The sequence below is a fragment of the Eumetopias jubatus genome, unplaced genomic scaffold (genome assembly GCF_037043125.1).
Source record: "Eumetopias jubatus isolate StellerSeaLion01/CBP00866 unplaced genomic scaffold, mEumJub1_p1.0 scaffold_12, whole genome shotgun sequence".
NCBI classification, from domain to species: Eukaryota; Metazoa; Chordata; class Mammalia; order Carnivora; family Otariidae; genus Eumetopias; species Eumetopias jubatus.
Genome location: NW_028274818.1, coordinates 40,656,444 through 40,682,391, shown reverse-complemented (window position 1 = coordinate 40,682,391; position 25,948 = coordinate 40,656,444). Strand labels below are relative to the sequence as shown.

At 45.5% G+C, this 25,948-nt stretch overlaps 1 protein-coding gene and 1 pseudogene across 4 annotated transcripts in view; one reads left to right on the top strand and one right to left on the bottom strand.

The window, feature by feature from the left end:
- The window catches only part of LOC114222830 (torsin-1A-interacting protein 2-like), a 40,786-nt gene extending 35,262 nt beyond the window's left edge, over nucleotides 1-5,524 (top strand). For all 4 annotated transcript variants that reach the window (XM_028121504.2, XM_028121505.2, XM_028121503.2 and 1 more), the window contains exon 5: nucleotides 1,838-5,524. In XM_028121504.2, the coding sequence (XP_027977305.1) occupies nucleotides 1,838-2,592 (755 nt within the window). In that variant the 3' untranslated portion in view covers nucleotides 2,593-5,524. The remainder of the gene's footprint in view (nucleotides 1-1,837) is intronic.
- An 18,283-nt stretch (nucleotides 5,525-23,807) lies between these two features.
- Nucleotides 23,808-24,597, bottom strand: LOC114222858 (small ribosomal subunit protein eS6 pseudogene; annotated as a pseudogene).
- Nucleotides 24,598-25,948: the final 1,351 nt, after the last annotated feature.

Below are 25,948 nucleotides of genomic sequence, written 5' to 3'. Positions count from 1 at the left end.
AGATTTTATTTATTTGTTCATAAGAGACAGAGAGAGGCAGAGGGAGAAGCAGGCTCCCCGCTGAGCAGGGAGCCCGCTGCAGGACTCGATCCCAGGATCCTGGGATCATGACCTGAGCCGAGGGCAGATGCTTAACTATCTGAGCCACCCAGGCACCCTAGTATAGCCATATTAATAATATTTGTTCTTCCAGTCCATGTGCATGAAATGTCTTTCCATTTCTTGGTGTCATCTTCAGTTTCTTTCATCAGTGTTCCTTAGTTTTTAGAGTACAGGTCTTTCACCTCTTTGGTTAGGTTTATTCTGAAGTATCTTACTATTTTTGGTGTGTAAATGGGATTATTTTCTTGATTTTTCTTTCTGCTGCTTCATTATTAGTGTATAAAAATGCAACAGATTTCTGCACATTGATTTTGTATCCAGCAACTTTAGTGAATATATTTATGAGTTCTAGTTTTTTGGTGGTGTCTTTAGGGTTTTCTGTATAGAGTATCATGTCATCTGCAAATAGGGAACCTTTTACTTTTTCCTTACCGATTTGGAAGCCTTTTGTTTCTTTTTTGTGTCTAATTACTGTGGCTTGTTTTAATGTTTTTTAAAAATGTTTGATAATAAGTAATAGTGAAATAGAGCAATAGAGTTTTAAGGATTTTTCCTTTAGGGGCCCTGGCAGATATTTTGCCATCCTTAACAAGATGGGAATTCCCAGGAGGAAAAGCTTTTCGTGAATAAGAAACTAAAACTGCTTTTTTAAAAACTTTTATTGTTATGTTAATCACCATATATTACATTATCAGTTTTTGATGTAGTGTTCCATGATTCATTGTTTGTGTGTAACACCCAGTGCTCCATGCAGAACGTGCCCTCTTTAATACCCATCACCAGGCTAACCCATCCCCCCACCCCCCTCCCCTCTAGAACCCTCAGTTTTTCAGAGTCCATCGTCTCTCATGGTTCGTCTCCCCCTCCAATTTCTCCCCATTCATTCTTCCCTCCTGCTATCTTCTTCTTCTTCTTTTTTTTTTTTTAACATATATTGTATTATTTGTTTCAGAGGTACAGATCTGTGATTCAGCAGTCTTGCACAATTCACAGCACTCACCATAACACATACCCTCCCCAGGGTCTGTCACCCGGCCACCCCATCCCTCCCACCCCCCACCACTCCAGCAACCCTCAGTTTGTTTCCTGAGATTAAGAATTCCTCATATCTAGGGCGCCTGGGTGGCTCAGTTGGTTAAGCGACTGCCTTCGGCTCAGGTCATGATCCTGGAGTCCCGGGATCGAGTCCCGCATCGGGCTCCCTGCTCAGCGAGGAGCCTGCTTCTCCCTCTGACCCTCCCCTCCTCTCATGTACTCTCTCTCTCTCATTCTCGCTCTCTCAAATAAATAAATAAATCTTTAAAAAAAAATAATTCCTCATATCTAAAACTGCTTTTTAAATGCAGAGTATTTATTAACTTCTCAAGTGGCATTTTTACATTTTGACCCTTAAGGAAAGAATGGCTTATTGTAGGTAATAGGTACTTTGAGAAGGTGGAAGACTATCCTGATAGTTCATTTCCAAATCACATCATTATAATGTTATAGCAACAAATACACAAACTTAGCTTTCACTTTTTAAGAAAAATATTATATCTTCAAATAATTCAATCTAAGAAATTAGAGAATAAGTATTTCTGGTAGACCTTAATATCTCAAACTTTAAAGGATATAGGCAAAAGAAACACCACAATTAATAAAATCTGACAGTATCTCTAACTCATTTCAGTTTGCCCCAGGTTTTATTTCTGATCCACGTTCTAATTTTGTGTTTTGTTTTCCCATTTTCTGACAGGCTCCATCATTTTTGGCATCCTGGTTATGGTTTTTTTGCTAAGTTGTGTTAATAGCTATTTCTCTCCAGCCCAGCAAGTGTCCAAAAGTCCAGCTTTGGAGGCCTTTTTGGCTCAGTTCAGCCAATTGAAGGATAAATTCCCAGGCCAGAGTTCCTTCTTGTGGCAGAGAGGACGTAAATTTCTCCAGAGGCACCTCAATGCTTCAAACCCTACTGAGCCGGCCACCATCATATTTACAGCAGCTCAAGAGGGAAGAGAGACCCTGAAGTGCCTGAGTCACCTCGTTGCGGATGCCTACACCTCCTCCCAGAAAGTCTCTGCCATTCAGATTGATGGTGCTGGAAGAACCTTGGAGGACAGTGACACCGTCAAGCACTTGGTTGACATGGAGCTGAGCTCGGGATTTGAGAATGGCCAGAAGGCTGCTGTGGTACATCACTTTGAATCCCTTCCTGCGGGCTCTACCTTGATCTTCTACAAGTATTGTGACCACGAGAATGCCGCCTTCAAAGATGTGGCCCTGGTCCTGACTGTTCTCCTGGAGGAGGAGACATTAGAAGCAAGTGTTGGCCCAAGGGAAACTGAGGAAAAAGTGAGAGATTTACTCTGGGCCAGGTTTACCAACTCTGACACTCCCCGCTCCTTCAACCACATGGACTCGGACAAACTGAGTGGGCTCTGGAGCCGCATTTCACACCTGGTGCTGCCCGTCCAGCCTGTGAGGAACATAGAAGAACAGGGGTGCCTTTTATAAGCTAAGCACAGAGCTGGTTTCTGAAGGCCTGGATTTATTAAAAAATCAGTTTAAAAACCTGTTTCTGTGGAAGGAGGTTGATGAAAAGCCTGGAAAGCACAAATGAGCTTATTTTAGAAAAGAATTTTCATTTTTTTAACTTTTGTACTATCTTCTAAGTTTGACAAAACTCGGGCCTTTCAAGCAAATCAGGTTTAAAATATGCATAGAACATAATAACTGAAGCTTTTTTTTTTAATCCAAAAATATAGCCACAGAATCATTGCATGAGAAGATAAAATCTTCTCAGAATGACTACAGAGTGATTTTTGTTTTCTTGATAAGGAGCCTTTTGGCTAGTGTTTGGACTTGGACTAGAACAATTACAGTTATGAAGCAATAGTAATTTAAAACATGTTTTTTCTATCACATATTAAATATTTTTAAAACTGATTTTAATAACTTAGTCATAGGATTACATCTTATACTAATTTGCATTTTTAATAGTTTGAAAAGAAATATGAATTAAAATACTTAGCTATATGTAAGGCACTGTGCTTTTATTCCATTAATGGGCTGAGGTAAAAGCCACTGTCCTCAAGAAATGTTCTTAAAAATTGGAAACAAGGGGGAAATTGTTTATAATCATTGGAAATGAAGAAATTCCAACAGCCTATATCTTTTCTTCAGCTTTCTTGAATGTTTTAGAGCAGGGGTTTCTAAGCTGTGTCTACTGACGAGCCCCTCCTTTTTATCAGAGCAGTTCTGCTTTTGACTGCTTTATGTAGTGGGAGTCTCCATAAGATTTCATTGGAAGAGAGAGTTCCACTGATAATGAAATTTGAAAATCGCTGATTAAGTGAAAAAAATCTTAGAAGATAGGAAAATGGGTAGGAAAATAATGAACGTATTAAAGCTTATGAGTTGGAAGAAGATGAAATACAGGTTTATTGTACAGACATGCTATTTATGAAAGATAAAGAGCTACAGATAAAAAGAAGAATGTATAAGCGAGTATTTGCTAAGCATATTTCTGATGCTCTTGTTAATTTCTCTTAGTCATCATTTCTGTCTCCCCTGAATGGAATTTTATAGTTATCTAGGATGAGAGTTTGAGTGCCATTTAAGCAGAACAGAGTTTAATAACTAATTGAATAGTGGGTTTTATGTGGGTGTAGTCTCATAACTGCACTATGCTGTTCACTTGTTACACAGTGGTGGCACATTACATAATGCAGCTCATTTCTCGACTAGATGGTTAGAAATACCATTAGGTTAACAATTAAAGAAATGTAAGAGATCTTATACTTTGCAAAAGGAAGCAGACGTGGTAAATGGATTCTAAGAGGTTTTAATGACCAATATTAGTTGTTGAGCCATGTTCTGTGGTTATAAGAAAGATTGAGAACAGTGTTTATGGAGACAGTAGTTGTTGATTTGCATTGCAGCTCTGAAGGCAGAACGCTACTAAAATTATCTTGACCTAATGAAGGGTCTGTTCCATGACATGGCATACCTGGGAACCATCACCATGATGCTGGAATATTGCAACAAGGTTTTGGCCTCTCTGCTGTGGTGGGAGCAGAATATGTATGTATATATATCTTCCTAGTGTTTCTAAAACCCTTCCATCCTTAAATCATGTGACTTCTTTCATGCTTTAAGCATTTTGATGATTAAAGCATGAAGCAAGTCACATGATTAAAACATGGAAGGATTTTTGGAAACACTAGGAAGATACAGGGATCTTTATCGATCCCTAAAGGATTACAGAGACATGGGAGAAGAGAATCTATTGGAAAATATCTGTCACAGGAAAAACATACATCTGTTCTAACCAGGGCCTTAAGCAGTGTTCAGTTGAGTGTAGGGACATACCTGAAAGAACTAGTTACATTTGCAACTTTGTGAAGGAATCTCTCAAATAGATTTGAGGAAAGACCTTCCTGAACAAAAAGACAAAGCATAGTGACTATCATATCAGTATCAATCCAATATAAAATCAGAGAAAATTGAAGAAAAATTTATATACCATAATTGAATTTTTTTGCTGTATTTGTAGATCTCAGGTGCCAGCTAGCGTTCTGTCACACAAAACCAATGGTGCCTTGTAGAATTGTTCTGTTGGCCAGCTGACCTGTGCTACCTCAGATCTGTGAAGAACCAGTATGAAATGTGCATATCTATCTCATCTACCAGTGATTTGGATCACCGACGAAACAAAAATTTTTGTTTCTTGGTTCAGTTGAATATGGTTTTTCATCATTTTCTTCCAATATAATTTAGAAAAAGATTTTAAAGTGGCATTTTTTTTAATGTTTAGCCTTTGTTAAAAAAAAAACACTTTTCTTTCCATGTGTAAGTGCAATCAACTGAAATTATTGTCAGTTTTCTATCCACTATTTCAAAACTTAAAAAGAAGCAGTATATTAGCTTTGGGTCTATTCATGAATAAAATGATTATTTTTAAAGCATAAAACTTTATATTTTTTAAATGTAAAATAATTAAAATTTATTATCTAATGTCCTCTTAAGTTAATTTTTATTCAGTTGTTTTGTTTTTTCAAGTTTACAGGTTTTCTTTTGTGTATCTGGTAGTTCATCTTTCATTACTTTCGCAGTTTGTTTTTTTGACTTAGAACAGGGACTTGTGGGCATATGATACCATACATGATACTGTACATCACTTTAATTCTTATCACAGAAAAGCTCTAATTACATTCTGCATTAAGATGAATTGCTTCTTGAGTGATACCAGACTTCTAGAAGAAACTGGTGTAGAATCAGAAACTGTCTCTGGACTTTGGAGGTTTTTCTCCTGTGAGGTAAATTTAAGTTTCCCAGTTCGTTTTCAAGGGTTGGCAGAGAAGTTCCAGGGACTTCCTATCACTAAAAGTAGTAATGCTATTGTTTCTATTTGTATTTTTTAAATTAATAAAATAGTTTAAATGTATTTCATTTGAAAGCCTCCAAGCTTTGTGGCAAGGCTCAGCAAGCCTGTGACCTCTCATCCTCCAGCTGATGACCCCGTGGAACCTGAAGAGCTGGCCTGGGTTATGTTCCAATTACAGATACCCGAGGGGCTTGATTTCTGTGGGAGCCTGGTACCACACCAGGCAGCACATCAAAATGGGGATTGACTGTTGCCAGTTTTAAGCTGCAGCCTCAACGACTTTCGTGGGTGGACTCCCACCAGACAAGGCTATACAGGTGGTTGGAGACCAGCCTGAGTTCCATAGGTCTACAGGACCGTGGCTGCCAGAGGTCAGCTGATAGTGCATAGGGTGCACACGTGGGCCATGCAGGTCATGGTAGGCAGGGGCATGGAGCAGGCCAAGTGTAGGGAGAGGCCAGATATCACAAATGGGCCATGGGTGTCCATGGCATTTGCCTTATTTCAAGCCCTAACGTCGACAAATATGCATACTCCCCCTGAAGGCAAAGTTGGAAGAATCTGAACGTTCTTGCCAGGGCAGGGCCAGGCAGGCTAGCTGGGAGATCCTCCACTAAGCGACGCTTGGGAGCTTAGGTTCTGGATAATCCCTGGATCCCATCAAGCAGACAGTCAAAATGGGGACCTGATGTTACCAGGTTAGAGCTGCTGGTGGGGGATGGGCCTGAACTCCACAGGCCCAAGGGCTCTAGCTGCGAGTTTGGCCAACAGTGTGTACTGTGCGTGTGTGGGCAGTGCAGGTCAAGGAAACCAGGGAACTTGCAACTGGCGAGTGTCAGGAGAGGCCAGGTCTAAAATGCAGGCTCTTGGGGTACCATGGCATCTGCCTAATTCTAAGTCCTAACCTACACAATCGCACATAGTTGCCCTGAAGGCAAAACTGGAGGACTCCGTACTGCCTTGCCAAGGCAGGTCCGATGGCTGGCCTAGGTATCCTCCATAAGAGATACATGGGAGCCTGGATTGCTGGAGAAACCCAAAACCACATCAGGCAGCCAGCAAATGGGGACTTTGTCCAGTATGAAGCAACCAGCTAGGAGATTTTAGGGGGCAGGGTCCCTCCACCATGGAGGCCATACAGATGGTTAGAGACCAGCAGGTGCTCCTCAGGCTGGAGGGCCTCTGCTGCCCCAGGCAGGCTGCGGTGCATGCAAGGGCCAAGCGCAGTGCCCCGGTGATGGCTGCTCCCACAGTGGGTTGAGAGCACAAGACCTCTGCCTAATTCTAAGCCTTAGTCTATGCATATGCACATATCGCCCTGAGGGCAAAGCTGGAGGAACCTGGGCTGCCTTGCCAAGGTGGGATGGGCACACTGGCTGGGATAGCCTTCGCTAAGAGACACCTGGGAGCTTTGATTGCTGTAGAAACCCAGGATACCCTTAGGCATCCAGTCCAAATGGGGACTGTCGCCAGTTTCAAGCTGTCTCCTCAGAAGGATTTTGAGGGGTGCTCCCTCTGCCCTGGAGGCTGTGTAGGTGGTCGGGAAGGACTGCTGATAGGGTCTGCGCTGATTAGGGCAGCCAAAGACCTGGAACTGGGCAGTGTCAGGAGAACCAGATCTCAAGGGGGTGTTTTTGGGGGATCCATGGCATCTAACGAATCTGGATAAATGTGAATATTCCCCATGAAGGCAAAGCTGGAGGAGTGTAGATGGCCTTGCCAGGGCTGGATTTCAAGGCCTGGTCAGGGTATCTTCCAAAAAGAGACACCTGGGAGCCTTGATTACAGCAGAGGCCCAGGACCCTGACAGCCAGCCAGTCCACATAGCTGATGCCTCAGAGCGATCTTTAGGTGGGTTCCCTCCACCCATGAGGCCATGCAGGTGGCTAGGGATGGGCCTGAGCTCCACAGTCCCGGAGAGTTCTGGCTGCCCAAGTTTGGCTGGCAGGGCACATACTGTGCATGCGCAGTTCATAGCCGTCAAGGTCGCCGGGGACCTGGCACAGCATAAGTGTAAGGATAGGCCAGTCACGGCAGCGGGCTACCATGGATCCAAGACATCTGCCTAATTCCAAACCCTAACCTACACAGATGTATATATTCCCCGCAAAGGCTGCACTGGGGATTCTGGACTGCTTTGTCAGGGCTGGTCTCTGTATCCTCCAATAAAAGACACCTGGGGGCCTTGATTGTTGCAGAAGCCTGGGACCCCAGCAGATAGTAAGTCCAAACGGGACAGGCTCACCCATTTCAGCAGCTATCTCAGAGTGCTAAATGGTGGGCCGGCTCACTCCATACCTCTAACTACATAAAAGTGGTTGGGGAGGGGCCATGTCTCCTCCAGGCCCAGGATGCCTAAGGGTGGCTGATGGGGTGTATACTTCATACATGCAGATCAGACAGATCAGCCAATCCAGGGACTGGGATTGGGCAATGTCAAGAGAATCTAGGGTCCGGAGTTGGCTCTTGGGGATCCATGGTATCTTCCTACTTCCAAGTTCTAACATGCACAAACGGGCATACTTCCCTTGAAGATAAAACTGTCGGAATCTGGACTGCCTTACCAGAATGGGGGTCTGGGGGTCTCGGGTCGGACTCGCTGGGGGACTCCTTCACTAAGGGACACCTGGGAGCTTTGATAGCTGGAAAAGCCAGGGACTCCATCCTGCGGCCAGTGTGAATGAGGACAGAACGTTGCCAGTATAAAGCTGCCTCCTCACAAGGATTTTCAAAGGGAGGTCTCCCTCCAACCAGGATGTTATATACGTGGTTGGGGACCAGTTTGAGCTCCACAGAGCAGGAGGGGCCCCCACTTGCTCAAGACTGCTGAAAGAGGGCAGACTGCCCAAGTGTGGGCCCTGTAGGTCAGGGAAGCCTGGCCCTTGACGGGCAAAATTGGGAGAAGCCTGGTAACAAGAGCAGGCTGTTGGGAACGCAAGGCCTCCGTCTAACTGCAAGCCTCAACTCACACAAGTTCTCATACTACCCCTGATGGCAGAGCTTGAGGAATCTCAAGCCTTACCAGGGTGTGGCAGGGGGTGCGGGATGACCTGGATGTCCTTCACTAAGGGACACCTGTGAACCTTGATGACGGATCCACCCAGTACCCCAAAAGGCATAATAAAGTGCAAATAGGGGCTTCCTGTTGCCAGTGTAATGCTCCAACTCAGATTTTGGAGGGTGAGCTCCTTACTTACGCCCTAGAGGCAATGCAGATGGTTGGGGCCTGGCCTAAGCTCCACAGGCCTGGAGTGCGAAGGCTGCCAAAGGCCAACTGACGGTGTACGTGTGCATATGCACAGATCACAACGGTCAGTGTAGCCAACGAGCCGGCAGTGCGAGAATTCAGGTATTAAGAGCAGGCTCTTGGGGTTACAATGCAACTGCTTGACTCCAAGCCCTAACCTATGCAAATGTACCTATTCCCACTGAATGCCTAACTGGAGTCATCTGTAGTGCCTTGCTGAGGTCAGATCAGCGGAATTGGCCAGGAGAGCTTCCACTAGGAGCCACCTGGGAGCCCTGATTGCTGTAGAAGCCCGGGAACCCAGCGGACCAGGAAGTGGGCTCCCTCCATCCTTGAGACTATGCAGGTAGTTAGGGACGGGTTCTAGCTCCACAGGCCTGGGGGGCCCCAGCCGCCCAGGGGTGGCTGATGTGATATGAAATGTGCATGCATAGGATGAGTAGATCATCGTCAGGAACCTGGGACAGGACAAGTGTCAGGAGAGGCTGGGTCACGAGAGAGGGCCCTTGGGATTCGGAACTTCAGCCTCATTGCAAAGCTTAGCTACCATTGTGGAATATTGCCCCCCACCCCTCCCCAAGTCACAGCTGGAGGCTTTTAACTCCCTTATGAGGAAGAAGCTGGCCAGGCAGGACAGGGTATCCGTTGATTAGGAGTCACCTGGGAGTCCTGGTTCCTTATGTAGCCAGGGATCCCATCGGGCAGCAAGACTGCATGGGGACCGACTGTTACCCATTTTTTTGCTGCTGCCACCCCAGAGCAATTTTCGCTAGGGGGGGTTGCCTCCATGCAGGGGTGAGTGAGGCCTGGCCGGAGTGCACCAGCTTGCAGGGTGGGGTTGCTAGGCCAGCTTACAGGTGTGGGCTGCACAAATGCTGGTGGTGCTGATCAGGGTAGCTAAGGATCTGAACGAGGCAAGAGCACTGGAGTGGGCTCTTGGGGTGACAGGGCAACTGCCTGATGCTCAGCCCTAACCTACACAAATGTGCACGTTCCTACTGAGGACCTAACTGGGGTCATCTGAGCTGCCTTGCCAGGGCTGGTTTGGACAACCCAGGGTTGCCTCCAACAAGAGACACCTGGAGCCCTGGTTGCTGCAGAAGCCAGGGACCCCAGCGGACAGTAAGACTACATGACATTGATTTTCACCCATTTCAGGGGCTGCCACAGTGAGGACTGGGGGGGTGGGTTCTCTCCATCCTTGCAGCTATGCACATGGTTGGGGATGGGCCCTACTCCACAGGCGTGGAGAGCCCCGCTTGCCTGAGAGTGGCTGACAGATTTGAACGGCGCATGCACGGACACGCAGGTCAGGGTGGCCAAGGACCTGGACCAGGGTGAGTGTTGGGGAAAGGCTTGGTCACAGGACCAAGTTATTGGTAGTACCTGGCATCTGCCTAATTCCAAGTCCCACTCTACACAAATGTGTATATTCCCTCTGGAGGCCGAGCTGGAGGAATGTGAGCTGCGGGCCCAGGCGGCAGGGCGGGAGTGCTGGGTACCTTCGGATCAGAGCCGCCTGGGAGCCCTACTTGCTGTTGGAGCCTCATCTCATCAGCCAGCCAGTCTAAACTGGTACAGGCTGTGGCTGGCTTAAAGCTGCCGCCTCACAGAGATTTTCAGGTGATGGGCTTTCTGCACCCTGAGGCCAATCAGGTGGTTGAGGTCAGGCTGGAACTCCACAGGCCTGGTGGAGTGGCCCTGTAGGCCAAGGCCAGCTGAGAGACGTCAGACCGCACGTGAGTAAACTGCGAAGGTCAGAGAGCCAGGCGTCTGGAACAGTGCAATGTTGGGAGAGGCCTGGACAGGCAGCGCTATGGGGGATAACTGGCATCCTCCTGATCCTAAACCCTAACCTACACGAACAGGTATATTCCCCTGAAAGCAGAGCTGGACTCATCTGGGCTGCCTTGCCAGGGCTGATCTGGTGGGCTGGCTGGGGCGTCTAGCAATAAGAGACCCCTGGGAGCCTAACTGCCACTGTAGCCCGGGCCCCACCAGGCAGCCAGTCCTCCAGGGGCCTGACTGTAGCCCATTACAGCCCCCGCTGATTTTCAGGAATGTGGTCTACCTCCACCCTTGAGGCAATGCAGGTGATGGGGCCTGGGCCCTAGCTCCACAGGCCTGGAGGGCCCTGGCTACCCAATGGTGGGTGAAGGGATGTGCAGGTCAGGCTTGCCAGGGACCTGGAACAGAGCAAGCATCAGGAGAGGCCAAGATCTAGGAGAGAGCTTATGGGGGTCGAGAACACTGGCCTAATCGCAAGGCTTACCTACCATTGTGTAATATTCCCCCAAAGGCCGAGATGGAGGTTTTACAACTCCCTCGTGAAGGAGGGGCTGGGCAGGCAGGACAGAGTAGCTCTTGACTGGGAGACACTGGGAGGCCTGGTTTCTTGTGAAGTCTGGGACCCCAACCGGCAGCAAGTCCATATGGAGATTTACTGTCTTGCATTTGTAGCTGTTTGCTAGGAGCAATTTTCTGAAGGTGGGCTACCTCCCCGCCGCAGGCTATGCAGGTGCTTGGGGCCTGGTGGTAGTTTCATAAGCGGGGAGGGCCAGGTCAGCCCAATACCAACTTTCCAGGTGTTTACTGTACATGTGTGGAGGTCACTGGAGTCAGTGACTTGGGTCAGGGCAGGGGTGGGTGAGGCCAGGTCAGAGGATGAGGCTGTCGGGGGTAGAAGGCACTGGCCTGACGCACAAGGCTTATCTACCCATGGTGGAATATTTCCCTCGAAGGCAGAGCTGGAAGTTTCTCAACTGGGCCAGCCGGGGGCCCAGGCTGGCAAGAAAGTCTGTTTTCCATTCGGGGACACCTGAGAATCCTGGGTTTTAGGCAAGCTTGGAACCCCATCAGGCAGTAAGTCCACAGAGGGACCGACTGTCGCCCTTTTGCAACTATGGGCTCGGAGTGGTTGTCGTAAGGTGGGCTTCCTCCACCCTGGAGTCTATTCAGATGGTGGGCATCCTTCCTGAGCTCCGGCCAGAGGGCCTTGGGCAGCCAGAGAAATGCTGACAGAGTGTGGACTGCACATGAGTAGGCGGTAGCCGGTCTGGAGAGCCAGTGACCTGGCTGGCTCTTGGGTGGCCTGGCTGGCCCTCACAGGGCCATGTGGGGTGAGGCCAGGCCACAAAGAGGGGGTTGGGAGTACATGGCATCTGATTAATTTTAAGGCTTAACCTACACAAATGTGCATATTTCCCTGAGGCAGTGCTGGAGGAATCCAGACTGCCTTGCCACGGTGAGGCCAGGCAGGATGGCTGGGGTACCCTCTGACAAAGAACACCTGGGAGTCTCGAATGCTGGAGAAGCCTGGGACCCTATCAAGCAATGGCTGGGGTACCCTCTGACAAAGAACACCTGGGAGCCTCGAATGCTGGAGAAGCCTGGGACCCTATCAAGCAGCCAGTTCATAAGGGGACTGACTGTCACCGGTTTAAAGCTGTCGCCTCAAAAAGATTTCGGAGCGTGGGCTCCCTCTACCGTGAGACTGACCAGGTGGTTGGGGTCCAGGTGTAGCCCCACCGGCCTGGAGTGCCCCCTGCAGCCCAAGGCCTGATAACACAGGGTGGGCTGTGCACACATGGTTTGCACAGGTCAGGATAGCCAGGGATCCAGAACAGGATGGGAGGCAGATTCCCAGGGTGGGGTTTTGGGGTCCCTGGCCAAATCCCAGACCTTCGTCTACACACCTGCACATACCCCCTCTGAAGGCAGAGCTGGGGGAATCTGGCCTGCCTGGCCAGCACTGCATCCTGAGGGCACCTCAGAGACAACTAGAACCTCGACTGCAGCAGAAGCCTGGGACCCCCATTAGGCAGCCAGGCCGCATGGGGCCTGACTGCCGCCACTTTAAAGCTGCTGCTTAGGGGCGCCTGGGCGGCTCAGTCAGCTGAGCGTCTGCCTTCAGCTCAGGTCAGGATCCCAGGGTCCTGGGATCGAGTCCCACGTCCCTCTGCCCCTCTGGCCCTCCCCCTGCTGGTGCTCTCTCTCTCTCAAATAAATAAATAGAATCTTAAAAAAAAAAAAATAAAGCTGCTGCTTTAGGAAGATATTCAGTGGGTGGGCTACCTCTGCCATGGAGGCTCCACAGAGGGTTGGGACTGTCCGAGTTCCACAGGCTTGAGGGCCTTCACTGCCCGAATCTGGTTAATGGGTTGTGTATTGCTCATAGGTAGACTATGCAGGACAGGAAAGGCAGGATTTTGGAACTGGGGAAGTGTAAGGAGAGTCTAGCACTCAAAGTGGGCTCTTGGTTCTCTGTGACATCGGCCTGGTTCCAAGCCCTAAGCTACACAAATGCTCCTGTCTTTTTCTGAAGCCTGAGCTGGAAGAATCTTGACCACCTGGCCAGGGTGGAGCCTTGTGGGTTGCTCTGCGCATCCTTCATTAAAAGACACCTGGGAGTCTAGGGGCATCTGAGTGGCTCAGTTGGTTGAGCATCCGACTCTTGATTTTGGCTCAGGTCATGGTCTTGGGGTTGTGGCGTTGAGCTCCATGCTCAGCGAGGTGCCTGTTTCAGATTCTCTCTCTCCTTGCCCCTCCCCGCTCTCTCTCAAATAAATAAATAAAATCTTAAAAAAAAAAAAGACACCTGGGCATCTTGATTATTGGTAAGTCTGGGACCCCATTAGGCAGCCAGTCCAAACGGGGTCTGTCACCAGTTAAAAGGTGCTGCCTCAGAAAGACTTTTGGGGGGTGGGATCCCTTGTCCTGCAGGTTATGCACATGGTTAGGGACGGTCCAAGCTCCACAGGCTTGGGAGAGTCTGACTGCCCTTGGCCGGCCAAGGGGGCTTATCTGGTACATGAATGGGCCTCGAAGTTCATGGTAGCCAGAAACCTATTCTAGGAAAATTGTGGAGTGAGGGCAGGCCACTGAGGCAGCTGATGGTAATTCCGGGCCCTAAACACAAATGCACATAATCCTCCTGAAGACTGTTTTCTTTGGGGAGGCAAATTAACGCTCAGACTGAGTTTGTCTTCCTCAACAATTTAATAAAAAACAATGTATTTGTGAATGTCACAAGCATATAGGATGTCTTCTCATAAACCATAATGACATAATCCAAACCAATGATCGATTAATCACACTGTCATTCCAGGAAAGGGGAGATGAAAGGAATAAAGTCCAACTTTAGCTGAGGTGCTCCTTTATGAGTTGGCTTGGGAGAGCCAGCACGTCCTGTGCAAAAGTAGACATCCTGCGTCGATGGAGCATGGAGGGCATTCCTAGGGAACAAGGGGGATGGTGTTGATGGGCAACAGAGTCTTCCAGGAGCTGCGGCATGGCTTTTTGCCACTGCTGGTAGAAGAGCCACCTTTATGGCCGCAGAACCCAACTGGCCCGCGGTGTTCAGGTGGCTGTTTCAGATCAGCAAATGGTAGCCTTACCCAGACCAAACACCGTCGGACTGTCCTCACAAACTCTCAGTGTTTGCAGTCCAAATGTCCCCGTGCCATAGTTACTTCTTCATCTGTTTTTGACAAACCCCAGCGGAGCCCCTCAGCAGCTGATCATCTGAACTCTTATCCATGAGGACAGATGAGAGATGACATCCTGACGCAACTGACTTCGTGTTTGTATTGTTAATGCAAAATGAACAAACCTTCTAGAATTCCTTAAAAAAAGAAGAAGAAGAAGAAGAAGAGAGTTTTGTTGGAGCCCAAGTGAGGACAGCTGCTGCTCAGGATACACAATCTTCACAAAGATCTGGGAAAGGAACATATGGTGTAGGGTTATATATATTTTTTACATAGAAAGTTACAAATTATTAGACAAAGGACATTTTGTAAAGTTGCAGACCTTAAATTTCTAGTATACACAGAGCTGAATGACTTTAATCTTGTGGAAACCAGGGAACTTTCTTCCTTTTTCTTATCTTTCGTGTTCAGAATGTTCCTTTTTGGTTACTTTCTTTAATGAAGTAGATGAACAATGTGTGCTCAGGGGAGACATTAAAGCCCATGCTTTGAGGTTTTGCCAAGTCGTTGTGATCTTGTTAAATGTTAAAATATAGCTTCCCTGGGAGCTTAGGAGCACGGCCCACAAACATTAAAAGTTGAAAATTTCAGGGCGCCTGGGTGGTGTAGTCAGTTAAGCGTCCGACTCTTTGTTTCAGCTCAGGTCACCATTTCAGAGTCATGGGATCAAGACCTTCATTGGGCTCCCTGCTCAATGGGGCGTCTGCTTCTCCCTCTGCCTGCCACTTCCCCTGCTTGTGTTTTCTCTCTCTCTGTCAAATAAATTAAAAAAAAAATTAAAATAAATAAAAATTAAAAAGGTGAAGGTTTCCTTAATATCAAAACAATTTTACTTCTAATGTATGATTTACATTTATTAGATTTTTTAAAAACAAAATATCTTTCTTCCTTCCTTTCTTCTTTCCTTCCTTTCTTCCTTAATCTCTACACCCAGTGTGGGGCTCGAACTCATGACCCTGAGATCAAGAGCCACATACTCCACTGACACCCAGCCAGGCACCCCTATATTTATTAGATTAACTTTAGGATGTCTTCTGTGAAATATTTCTCTGGTTATTTTACAAATAGTTCCTTTATCATGCATTGACCTCAAATCTCTTTTTCCTTCTATTGACACATTCATTACCTGTTCTATTTTTACACATCCTATCATGTGTGTTCCTTATTTTTTCCTGACTCTAACAGGCTAGCATGAGATTTGGCTTAGAGCATACAATCCTGGTCCAGTTTCCATGTTTTATATAACTGCTGGAGAAGGCACCAAGACCATAATCACAGGTCCTTGCTTCATAGGTATGTATATCCAAAGGTCCAGCAGGCATAAAGGTATTTGTGTTCCATTCCAACGACATATCCTTAGGAATGTGTTTTCCTTCTATCATAAGGGAACTTTTTGTGGCCTGTAAACTCTACTCTCCCTTTCAATATTGGGGAACTGCAAAAGTGTTGTACCTAATGTCATGTTTCATCCGTCAGGTGTCAATATCTGATTTCACAGTTGCCCAAGGAATCACAACCACTAGGGAAATGTGGTATTTACTCTACTTCTGGTTAGGTTGTCTATAATCTCAGGTGACCAATATTGCCCTGAGATTATAGCTTTTTTTAAAATTTCATATACCAACCAAGCTTAACTTCCACATTGACAATCTACACTTAGAGAAATATTTAATGGAGTTTTTTTTTTGGGTGTTTCATTATTTTTAGCATTTTCTCCAACTGCTTTATGTCAAATTTCCATTGCGCTATTTACTTCCAGGTGAAATTCATTTGCATTTTGTAATGTATTGCTAATTTTATCCATCTGCATACACAACATCGACAAAACTGCCATGCATATGTATTCAATTGAGATCATTTGGTTTCAAAATTTTTACTTATTTATTTTTTATTTATTATTATTATTATTTTTTTAAAGATTTTTGTTTATTCATTTGTGACAGAGACAGAGAGAGAACAAGCAGGGGGAGAGGCAGAGGGAGAGGGAGAAGCAGACTCCCTGCTGAACAAGGAGCCCGACGCGGGACTCGATCCCAGGACTCTGGGATCATGACCTGAGCTGAAGGCAGACGCCCAACCATCTGAGCCACCCAGGCGCCCCTTATTTATTATTTTTATTATTTATTTTTTTATTATGTTAGTCACCATACAGTACTTCATTAGTTTTTTGTTGTTGTTTTATAAAAATATTTTATTTATTTATTTGAAAGAGAGAGACACAGCGAGAGAGGGAACACAAGCTGGGGGAGTGGGCGAGGGAGAAGCAGGCCTCCCGCTGAGCAGGGAGCCCAATGCGGGGCTTGATCCCAGGACCCTGGGACCATGACCTGAGCCGAAGGCAGATGCTTAACGACTGAGCCACCCAGGTGCCCCATTACTTCATTAGTTTTTGATGTAGTGTTCCATGATTCATTGTTTGCATATAACACTCAGTGCTCATTGCAATACGTGCCCTCCTTAACACCAGGCTAACCCATCTCCCCACCCCTTCCCCTCGAAACTCTCAGTCTGTTTCTCAGAATCCATAGTGTCTCATGGTTGAGGTATCCAAGTCCACATCATCCTGACCGTTTAGGTGGGAACTCTGTTTATACTTGATTGCTACATAAGATAAAAAGACTACTGTGGACTACAGAAGGTTAGGTTGAAACCTATAATCTTCAAGGTCTGGAGCGTTCCATGACCTTTTCCACTGATAATGTTAATATCCATACATCTCCTTTTTTCATGTGCTTCTGTCAATCTGTGAGAGCAGAACCAGTTGTGAAAAAGCTGATGTAGGAGGCCTGTGGTTCAGTTCAGGTAGCTATACAGCTTGGTTTTGTCACCTGGCCAAGTCAGTCCAGAATTTTGATCCACCCAAATATAGTCTTTGGTATTGGGCCATCTAACAAGGAAACAGCTGAGATACTCCATGTTGTACAGGGATGATCTTTAAAATAGTTGGTGATTTGGCAAACTTCTATGCTACAGTTACTTTTACTCTTGTCAAAGTTGAAGGTGCCATTTTTAGCATCTGTTGGGATGGCTAAAATCAAAAAGACAAGAAACAATAAGTGTTGACAAAATGTGGAGAAAAATGAACCCTCATGCACTGTTGGTGGGAATGTAAATTGGTGTGGCCACTGTGGAAAACAGTATGGAGGGTCCTCAAAATATTAAAAATAGAAATATCATATGATCCAGTAATTGCATTATTGGGTATTTATGCAGGGAAAGTGAACACACTAACTCAAAAAGATAAATGCACCCCTATGTTTATTGCAGCATTATTTACAATAGCCAAGACATGGAAGAAACCTAAGTGTCCATCAATAGACAATTGGATAAGGAAAGTGTGTGTGTGTGTGTGTGTGTGTGTGTGTGTGTGTGTGTGTGTGTAAGATATTCCATAGCCATAAAAAGGATGAGATTGTGCCATTTGGGACAACCTGGATGGACCTAGAGGTATTATGCTAAGTGAAATAAATCAGACTGAGAAAGACAAATACCATATAATCCCACTCATAAATGGAATCTTTAAAAAATGAATAAACAAACAAAAAGAAGAATTAGAACTATAAATACAGAGAATAAACTGATGGTGGCCAGGGGGAGGAGGATGGGGTATTGGGCAAAACGGATGAAAGGGAGAGGGAAATACAGGTCTCCAGTTATGGAGTGAGTAAGTCACAGGAATAAAAAGCAGAGCATAAGGGATATAGTCAGTGATATCATATCAGAGATGTAATGGGACAGAGTAGTTATACTTGTGCTGCACATAGCATAATGGATGAACTTGCCAGGTCGCTAAGTTGTAAACCTAAAACTAATGTAACACTGTGTGTCAGCCATACCTAATTTTTTTTTAAGATTTTATTTATTTATTTGACAGAGAGACACAGTGAGAGAGGGAACACAAGCAGGGGTAGTGGGAGAGGGAGAAGCAGGCTTCCCGCCAAGCAGGGAGCCCGACGCGGGGCTCCATCCCAGGACCCCGGGACCATGACCTGAGCTGAAGGCAGATGCTTAACTGACTGAGCTACCCAGGGGGCGCCCTATACCCCAAATTTTAAAACCTAATTTTTAAAAAAATTGAAGATGCCATTTTTAGCATCAAACCACAGAGTTTGGTTGTAATATGGTCTTGGTGTATCACCCAGGAGAGTTCCAATGGCATGTCTGTTTTCAATGCAAAGGGAAAAAAAATTCAACTGTTGTCTTTATTCAGACAAGGGATAACCCTTGGGCTTCTGTAGAGATTGTCTAAAGCCCAAGTAACTCATCAGAGGAAATGTTCTTCTGGCCATGGAAACCATACTTTGTTGTTTATCCATCTTCTATACTGCATCTACCAGGTATTCACAACGGCAGGAATATCTACCAGGTGCTGGAGTTCTTTTGCACTGTCTAGGTGTTGACATAGCCAACAGCTGGACTGCTTAGCTAATGTGGCCAGGATTTGGTAATCTGGCACAAGGGGTATTTGATCTGTGCCTGACCTGTTGAAAAAAAGAGGATCAGTAAGAGCAAGGTAGGTTGAAAAAGAGCCCCCAGCGGAAACTTAGGGGGAGTAGGGCAGATAGAGACAAGTACTCTCCCATCGGCCTTTTAAAAAATGATTTATAAATGTGGAAAAAGTATTGATAAAAAAGGGTTTTAAAACATGTATATATAGGAAGTTTTAAAAAGTGGGGGTAGGTGAAAGAAAAATTTCTTGATCTGTGATCTTGGGAAAAGCTGTCTACTTCACAATGCCACGTGCTTCCGGGGCCTGGAAGTTGGCCCTGGAAATCCTTAATTTAATGTTGCCTGTAGGGGTCAGTTTCCACTCGTCTTGAAGCCAGTGGTCTGGATCTGTTTTGATGTGGCTTGCACCCATCCAGAAGGATCGTTCTTTTATTTTGATGGCAGTGTAGGTGAGGAGTACCTCATGAGTTCCTTCCGAGTGAAGTGCAACTCACGTTTTCTTCTAAAGGCCTTGATGTACATCTGGACTCCTGATCAAAAGGAGTGGCAACACTTATCGGTTGATGGAGACCATGCCTCTTTTACTTGTTGGTATGCTTTAACTATACCAGTTAGTCCTTGTATATAGCAAGTAATAGCACCAAATGTTCACTTGAATTCCTGTTATGTTCACTTAACTCATGAATGGAAGGTTTAGCCATGTCAGTAGGTATTGGGGGGCCAGTGTTTCAAAATAGTGCCTCCTGTTTGGAGTATTCTGGATCTTAATAAGGGCCAAGGGCAATGCTTCTGGCCATTTAAGTCCATTTTTTGACAGAACTTTCCTGAGGTCCCTTTTATGTCTAGAGTTTTATGTTCTACTTGCCATAATGATTGAGGATGATAGGGAGTATGAAATTTTCATGAGGACCCCAGAGTTTTTGTAAGCAAGTGGTTTATCTCTGCCATAAAGTGAGTCTCTTGGTCTAACTCAATCCATAAAGGAATGCCAACATGAGGAATAATCTCAGTTATTAATTTCTTTACCATTGTTGTGGCCCAAGCACGTCCAGGTGGCTAGCATCAGACCATCCACTAAACATGCAGACAATATCCAGACAGTGAGAATAGCCTTGAGACTGCGGGCAAATCTATAAAATCCTCTGGGAGTGCTGCAAAGTGTGGTGTGGACCTAAGAAAACTTCCTGAGGTATGCTGATTTCTTCCAGAACTTTGGTGAGATTTACTAGTTGTACACAACCTGACAAGTAATTTGGTCAGAAATTGTGTGGATGCCAGACTAAACCAATTGTCTTTTAGTTCCTTAACTATCCTCTATTGGTCCTTGTGTCCCATTTGGTGACAAGCCAACAGGTTAACAGAAACGGGGCTACAGGGATTCTGCTTGGGCCAGTGTGTGATCCATCTGATAACTATGTGATCCATCTGATAACTGGACACTCTTTTGTATCCAACTGTCTTTCTCAGATTGTGGGGCATCTGCCTAATAATTAATAGTATTAGTCAGGGATCAAGGTAGGCTTGAAAATTGAATGGAGAAAGGATAAGGGGAGCTCTCTCAGCCTTATTGTTTAGCCCTAAAAATTTAGCATCAGTTTCCTTCGTATGGGCTGAACAGTAAACAACAGTGATTTTTAGAATGGTGATTTTAGAAGGGAGGTGAATAGCAATTATATGCCCTTTAGCAATAGAAGTACCCGCAGAATTTAAGAATCCATGGGATTTCCAAATGGTGCCATGGCATGGCAGACCCCAAAAGCATATTTGGAGTCTGTGTAATTAGTAGAAGTTTTCCCTTACAGCAATGCGCAAACTCTAACAAGAGCTATGAGTTCAGCCGCTTGGCTGATTTTACAGTGGGCAAAGAATATGTCCCCATAATCAAAACCTCAATGAGATACCACCTCACACCAGTCAGAATGGCTAAAATTAACAAGTCAGGAAACGACAGATGTTGGCGGGGATGCGGAGAAAGGGGAACCCTCCTACGCTGTTGGTGGGAATGCAAGCTGGTGCAGCCACTCTGGAAAACAGTATGGAGGTGCCTCAAACAGTTGAAAATAGAGCTACCCTACGATCCAGCAATTGCACTACTGGGTATTTACCCCAAAGATACAAATGTAGGGATCCAAAGGGGTACGTGCACCCCAATGTTTATAGCAGCAATGTCCACAATAGCCAAACTGTGGAAAGAGCCAAGATGTCCATCGACAGATGAACGGATAAAGAAGAGGTGGTATATATACACAATGGAATATTATACAGCCATCAAAAGGAATGAGATCTTGCCATTTGCAACGATGTGGATGGAACTGGAGGATGTTATGCTGAGTGAAATAAGTCAATCAGAGAAAGACATGTATCATATGACCTCACTGATATGAGGAATTCTTAAGCTCAGGAAACAAACGGAGGGTTGCTGGAGTGGTGGGGGGTGGGAGGGATGGGGTGGCTGCGTGATAGACATTGGGGAGGGTATGTGCTATGGTGAGCACTCTGAAGTGTGCAAGACTGTTGAATCACAGATCTGTACCTCTGAAACAAATAATGCAATATATGTTAAGAAAAAAAAAAAAGAAGATAGCAGGAGGGGAAGAATGAAGAGGAGTAAATCGAAGGGGGAGACGAACCATGAGAGACGATGGACTCTGAAAAACAAACTGAGGGTTCTAGAGGGGAGGGGGGTTGGGGCATGGGTTAGCCTGGTGATGGGTATTAAAGAGGGCACGTTCTGCGTGGAGCACTGGGTTTTATGCACAAACAATGAATCACGGAACACTACATCAAAAACTATTGATGTAATGTATGGTGATTAACATTACAATAAAAAATTATTGTTAAAAATTGTTAAAAAAAAAAGAATATGTCCCCATTGTTTTCTGTGGGGAAACTATGGCATAGCCAGTTATGTTTTCCCCAGAAATGTTATCAGAGGAAGCCATTACAAAATAGAAGTAAGTCTGGGTTGTCTAAAGGGATGTCTGAGAGATCCCCTTTTGGCTTTGAGACCATTTCTATAGTTGTAAGAACAGAATAGAGTGAACTCTCCATCATCAGGGAGGTATAGTAAGGTAGCTGGATTTAAAGTGTTACGACCATATAAGATGATGGGAGGGATAGTCAAAAGAGCTTGTTCGCAAGTGGTCTCTTGCCATTGTTAAAAAAGAAAATTCAACTGAATAAATTTGAAGATCTCATTGGCTTTATTAAATGATTCATGAATTGGGCAGCATCCCATCTTGCAAGTAGAAGGGAACTCTGAGGAGTTGTACAAAATGGAAGGTTTTTATAGAAGATGGGTGGGGCAAGAAAGTTACTAACATTATACTATTTGCAAAAGAAAAGGATTATTCCAGGCAATGTTGCTTTCCCTGAGGGGGAAGAGCAGAGGGTCTTATCACTTCACCAACCTTTGGGCGATCCATTGATCCGTGGATCCATCGGGAGGTCCCATGTGGCAGACTCACTGACACTGATTAAAAAATTCCTGACTAACCAGTTAAAACTACATTTCTGGGGGAGGTTGAGACTGCGATGAGATGATGTATTAAGCTCCAGTTTGGAGACTCAGCCCAAGTGACTCCATGTTGGGCCTGTGATTTTCTTTTTAAGAATTCACACCTTTTGATCAGATTCTCTGCTTACCTGAAAGATGTGGTCCAAATTTAAGGCGTAGTGCCCCTCTCGGCTACCACTGAAATTCTCACTGTTTTTGTTGTTCTTTTGTGGGGTATTGATGGGAGGAAACGGAACAAAGGCCAGACTTTGCTTTGGATCATAATCTCCAGGCAGGAATTCTTGTAACACTCCCACAGCTCCTTCAAGGACTTCTTTTCATGTTTTACCACTATAGCTTTGCTCTGGTTAACGTAACTTCCCTGTGTTAACTGTAAACCTCCCCCCCCCCGCCCCAAACACCAAGATAAATGTTAGCAATCATCCTCCAAGCATATGGCCCCCTGATAAACATTTGAAGGGTCTCATGATTAGTGTTTCACTAGACAGTAGTAAATAACCTTATCTTAGCAACAGCTAGCCTCTTAAGGTCCTCGAAGCCCTACTTCCAAATTCCTTAGACACTTAGCTGTCCCCAACCCCCACTAACTAAAAAGTATATAATTAGTCATTCCTTAAAATCCCTGTGCATCTGTTTCTGCCACGGGTCCTGTCCCCATGCTTTAATGAAACCACCCTTTTGCACCAAAACCATCTCCAGAATTCTTTCTTGACCGTGCACCCTCAGACCCCAATATCAAATCCCATCAGAATCATGACGTTTTTGCTTCACCTCTGATATTCACAGCTCATGGCTTCAGTTTCGTATTAAGTAGATCATTTTCTTTTTTCCTTATACCTTGCAGTCTTAGAGAGATCATTTACTTGGTGGTTAGTGACGGCAAACACGTGTTTACAGCTTTTGAGAGAGTGCAATATACCAGGGGGATTATTATGATTTGGAGTGCACTTTATTTTTTTTAATTAAAAAAAAGATTTTATTTATTTATTTGTCAGAGAGAGAGAGAGCACAAGCAGGGGGAGCGGCAGGCAGAGGGAGAAGCAGGCCCCCCACTGAATAAGGAGCCAGATGCGGGACTCAATCCCCGGACCCCGGGATCATGACCTGAGCTAAAGGCAGACGCTTAACTGACTGAGCCACCCAGGTGACCCTGGGGTACACTTTAGAGCCATGGTCTCAAGACCCAAACAAATTGAAATCAAATAGTCAAAGAAAGACCCAAGAAAAGTGTCATGAGCATGCTATAAAGACACACACATGAGTTGTGTCGTTCCACAATGTCAATTTTATTCATTCATAAAGCAAAATGAATCACAATTATAAAGCAGGATCTGGATTCCAAACTCAATGGCATTTCACCATGCAATTAAACTTGACTTCTTTTTTTTAATTTTAATTATTTATTTCAGGGGTACAGGTCTGTGATTCATCAGTCTTACACAATACACAGAGCTCACCACAATACATACCCTCCCCAATGTCCATCACCCAGCCACCCCAACCCTCCTGCTATGTGGAATTTGAGAAACAGGGCAGAGGATCATGGGGAAGAGAGGAAAAAAATGAAACAAGAGGAAACCAGAGAGGGAGACAAACCATAAGAGACTTTTTTTTTTTTTTTGATGTCTGATCGTATTTATTTGTCACTCATAGAAAATCTCATTTTTGACTGGACTCAGAGGTAGAGGCTCTCAGAGAGGACAGCCTCCGTCTTTTGGCAATCTGTTCCTGGCGTTTTTCTTTGGCCTCCTTCATTCTCTTGGCCAAAAGTTTAGCATATTCTGCAGCCTCTTCCTTATTTTTCTTAGTGCGCTGCTTCTTCAAAGCAATACGCCGCCGTTTGTGCTGGAGGACTCGTGGAGTAACAAGACGCTGAATCTTAGGCGCTTTGGTTCTAGGTTTCTTCCCTTCTTTGTTTAGGGGCTTTCTCACAACATACTGGCGGACATCATCTTCTTTAGAGAGATTGAAAAGTTTGCGGATTCTGCTGGCTCTTTTGGGCCCCAGGCGACGAGGCACAGTAGTATCAGTGAGTCCAGGAATATCCTTCTCCCCTTTTTTTACAATGACCAAGTTGAGAACGCTGAGATTGGCATCCACAATGCAACCCCGAACGGATTTGCGCTTTCTCTCTCCAGTCCGCCTTGGTCTATAGCAGGAATGCCCCTTACTCAGCAGCAGGCGGACACGACCATGGGTCAAGACACCCTGCTTCATGGGGAAGCCCTGTTTGTCATTGCCACCACTGATTCGGACCACATAACCCTTCCATTCTTCACCCAGAGCATCAGCAGCAACTTCTGTGGCCATACGCTTCTCATAAAAGGTACGAAGTTTGCGTTCATCGTCCACTTCAATGGGTTTCTGGCAGCCAGTAGCTGGGAAAGAGATGTTCAGCTTCATCCTGAAGCAGCCTACCGCCTCCGAGGCGCCACGAAAAAGAGCACCATAAGAGACTCTTAATCTCAGGAAACAAACTGAGGGTTGCTGGAGGGGAGGGGCGTGGGAGGGATGGGGTGGCTGGGTGATAAACTTGACTTCTTACACAGCACACAGAGCAGAACATAAGACGAGCCGGGCAACAAACGAGGCAACAGAAGGGTGTAGGAAGTGAATGAAGCAAACGCGAAGTCCCGCTGTGGGCGCACAGTTGAGATGAGGCCTCGGTCCGGTCCGGGTCAGCTCTGGGCACTGACTGCTTCTGATGTTCAAGCAGTGAAGGGTCTCAGCCCTGTTCGGAGACCAGTGGGGCAGAGGCCTTTTTTAAGTGGTCAGACAGAGGGATCAGTGTCTGGAGAATCTGACAGTTTGCTGCAAAAATCCTCCCCTTTTTAAAGGGATTGAATCAGTGTTGGGCCCCTGCAGACCTGCTCTGCCTCTGCTTGTGATCAGTTCTGGGGTGTCGTCAGCTGGTGCTGGTCTCTGTGATAATGTCTCGTGGCCGCAGTGCCCTTAAATGCTGGCGTCCTTGCTTGACACAGGCCCCTGCTGGACGTGAGAGACTCCATCTTGCCCTCTACAGGCGTCACCTTTTTAGACCAAGTGACTTATTCTGTGGTTTTATGTAATCACATTTTAACTTGCCCTGACTTAATCCAAGCACAGAAGGTACCAGCCATAGCACAGATCCCTTCTTGCTTAGCTAGAAGATAAGACTATTCTATTAGCAAGGATGACTTTGGCTGAAGAGTGTAAGGATCTTTGTTGGGCGGCTATTGCTTAGCAGTAGATTTTGTAATAATTTTAGAAGTTAAGGAGAAGTTCTTGATCATAGCCTCATCTACGTTTATCTCTAACCAGGGACCAAAGGACCTGCCAAAAGGAGTGAATCCTGAATCAGGAAAGCCTCCTAGTAGGTCCTTTTAAACTCAACAATCTAAATTTAGAGTAGCTGACCTATGAGATGTCTTATTTTGCTTGTGAAAAGTTAGGGGCACAGTTAGATTTTCTCCTAGGCTAAAATAAAAGGTTGTTTTAAATTCTAGAGGTCACCCACTTTCTCCTCCCTCCCTACCCCCCCCCCCCAGCAATGGCTTGGGAGATAGAGATAAGGGTATTATCTTTCCAGGGCAATGTCAGAGTAAAGGAAAGGAAAAGAAAGTGAAAGAGTTCTTTGCTTAAAGAATGAAGACTTCAAAAAAATAAAAAATAACAGTAATTTAAAAAATCAAGTATGAAGGCTTGATGTGTCATCTTGGACCTATCTTGGAAGTAGTCTACCTCGATGTCAGCTTCTTCTCTTCCTCATCAATTTAATTTAGAGGGCTCCAGCATCTTTTCATTTT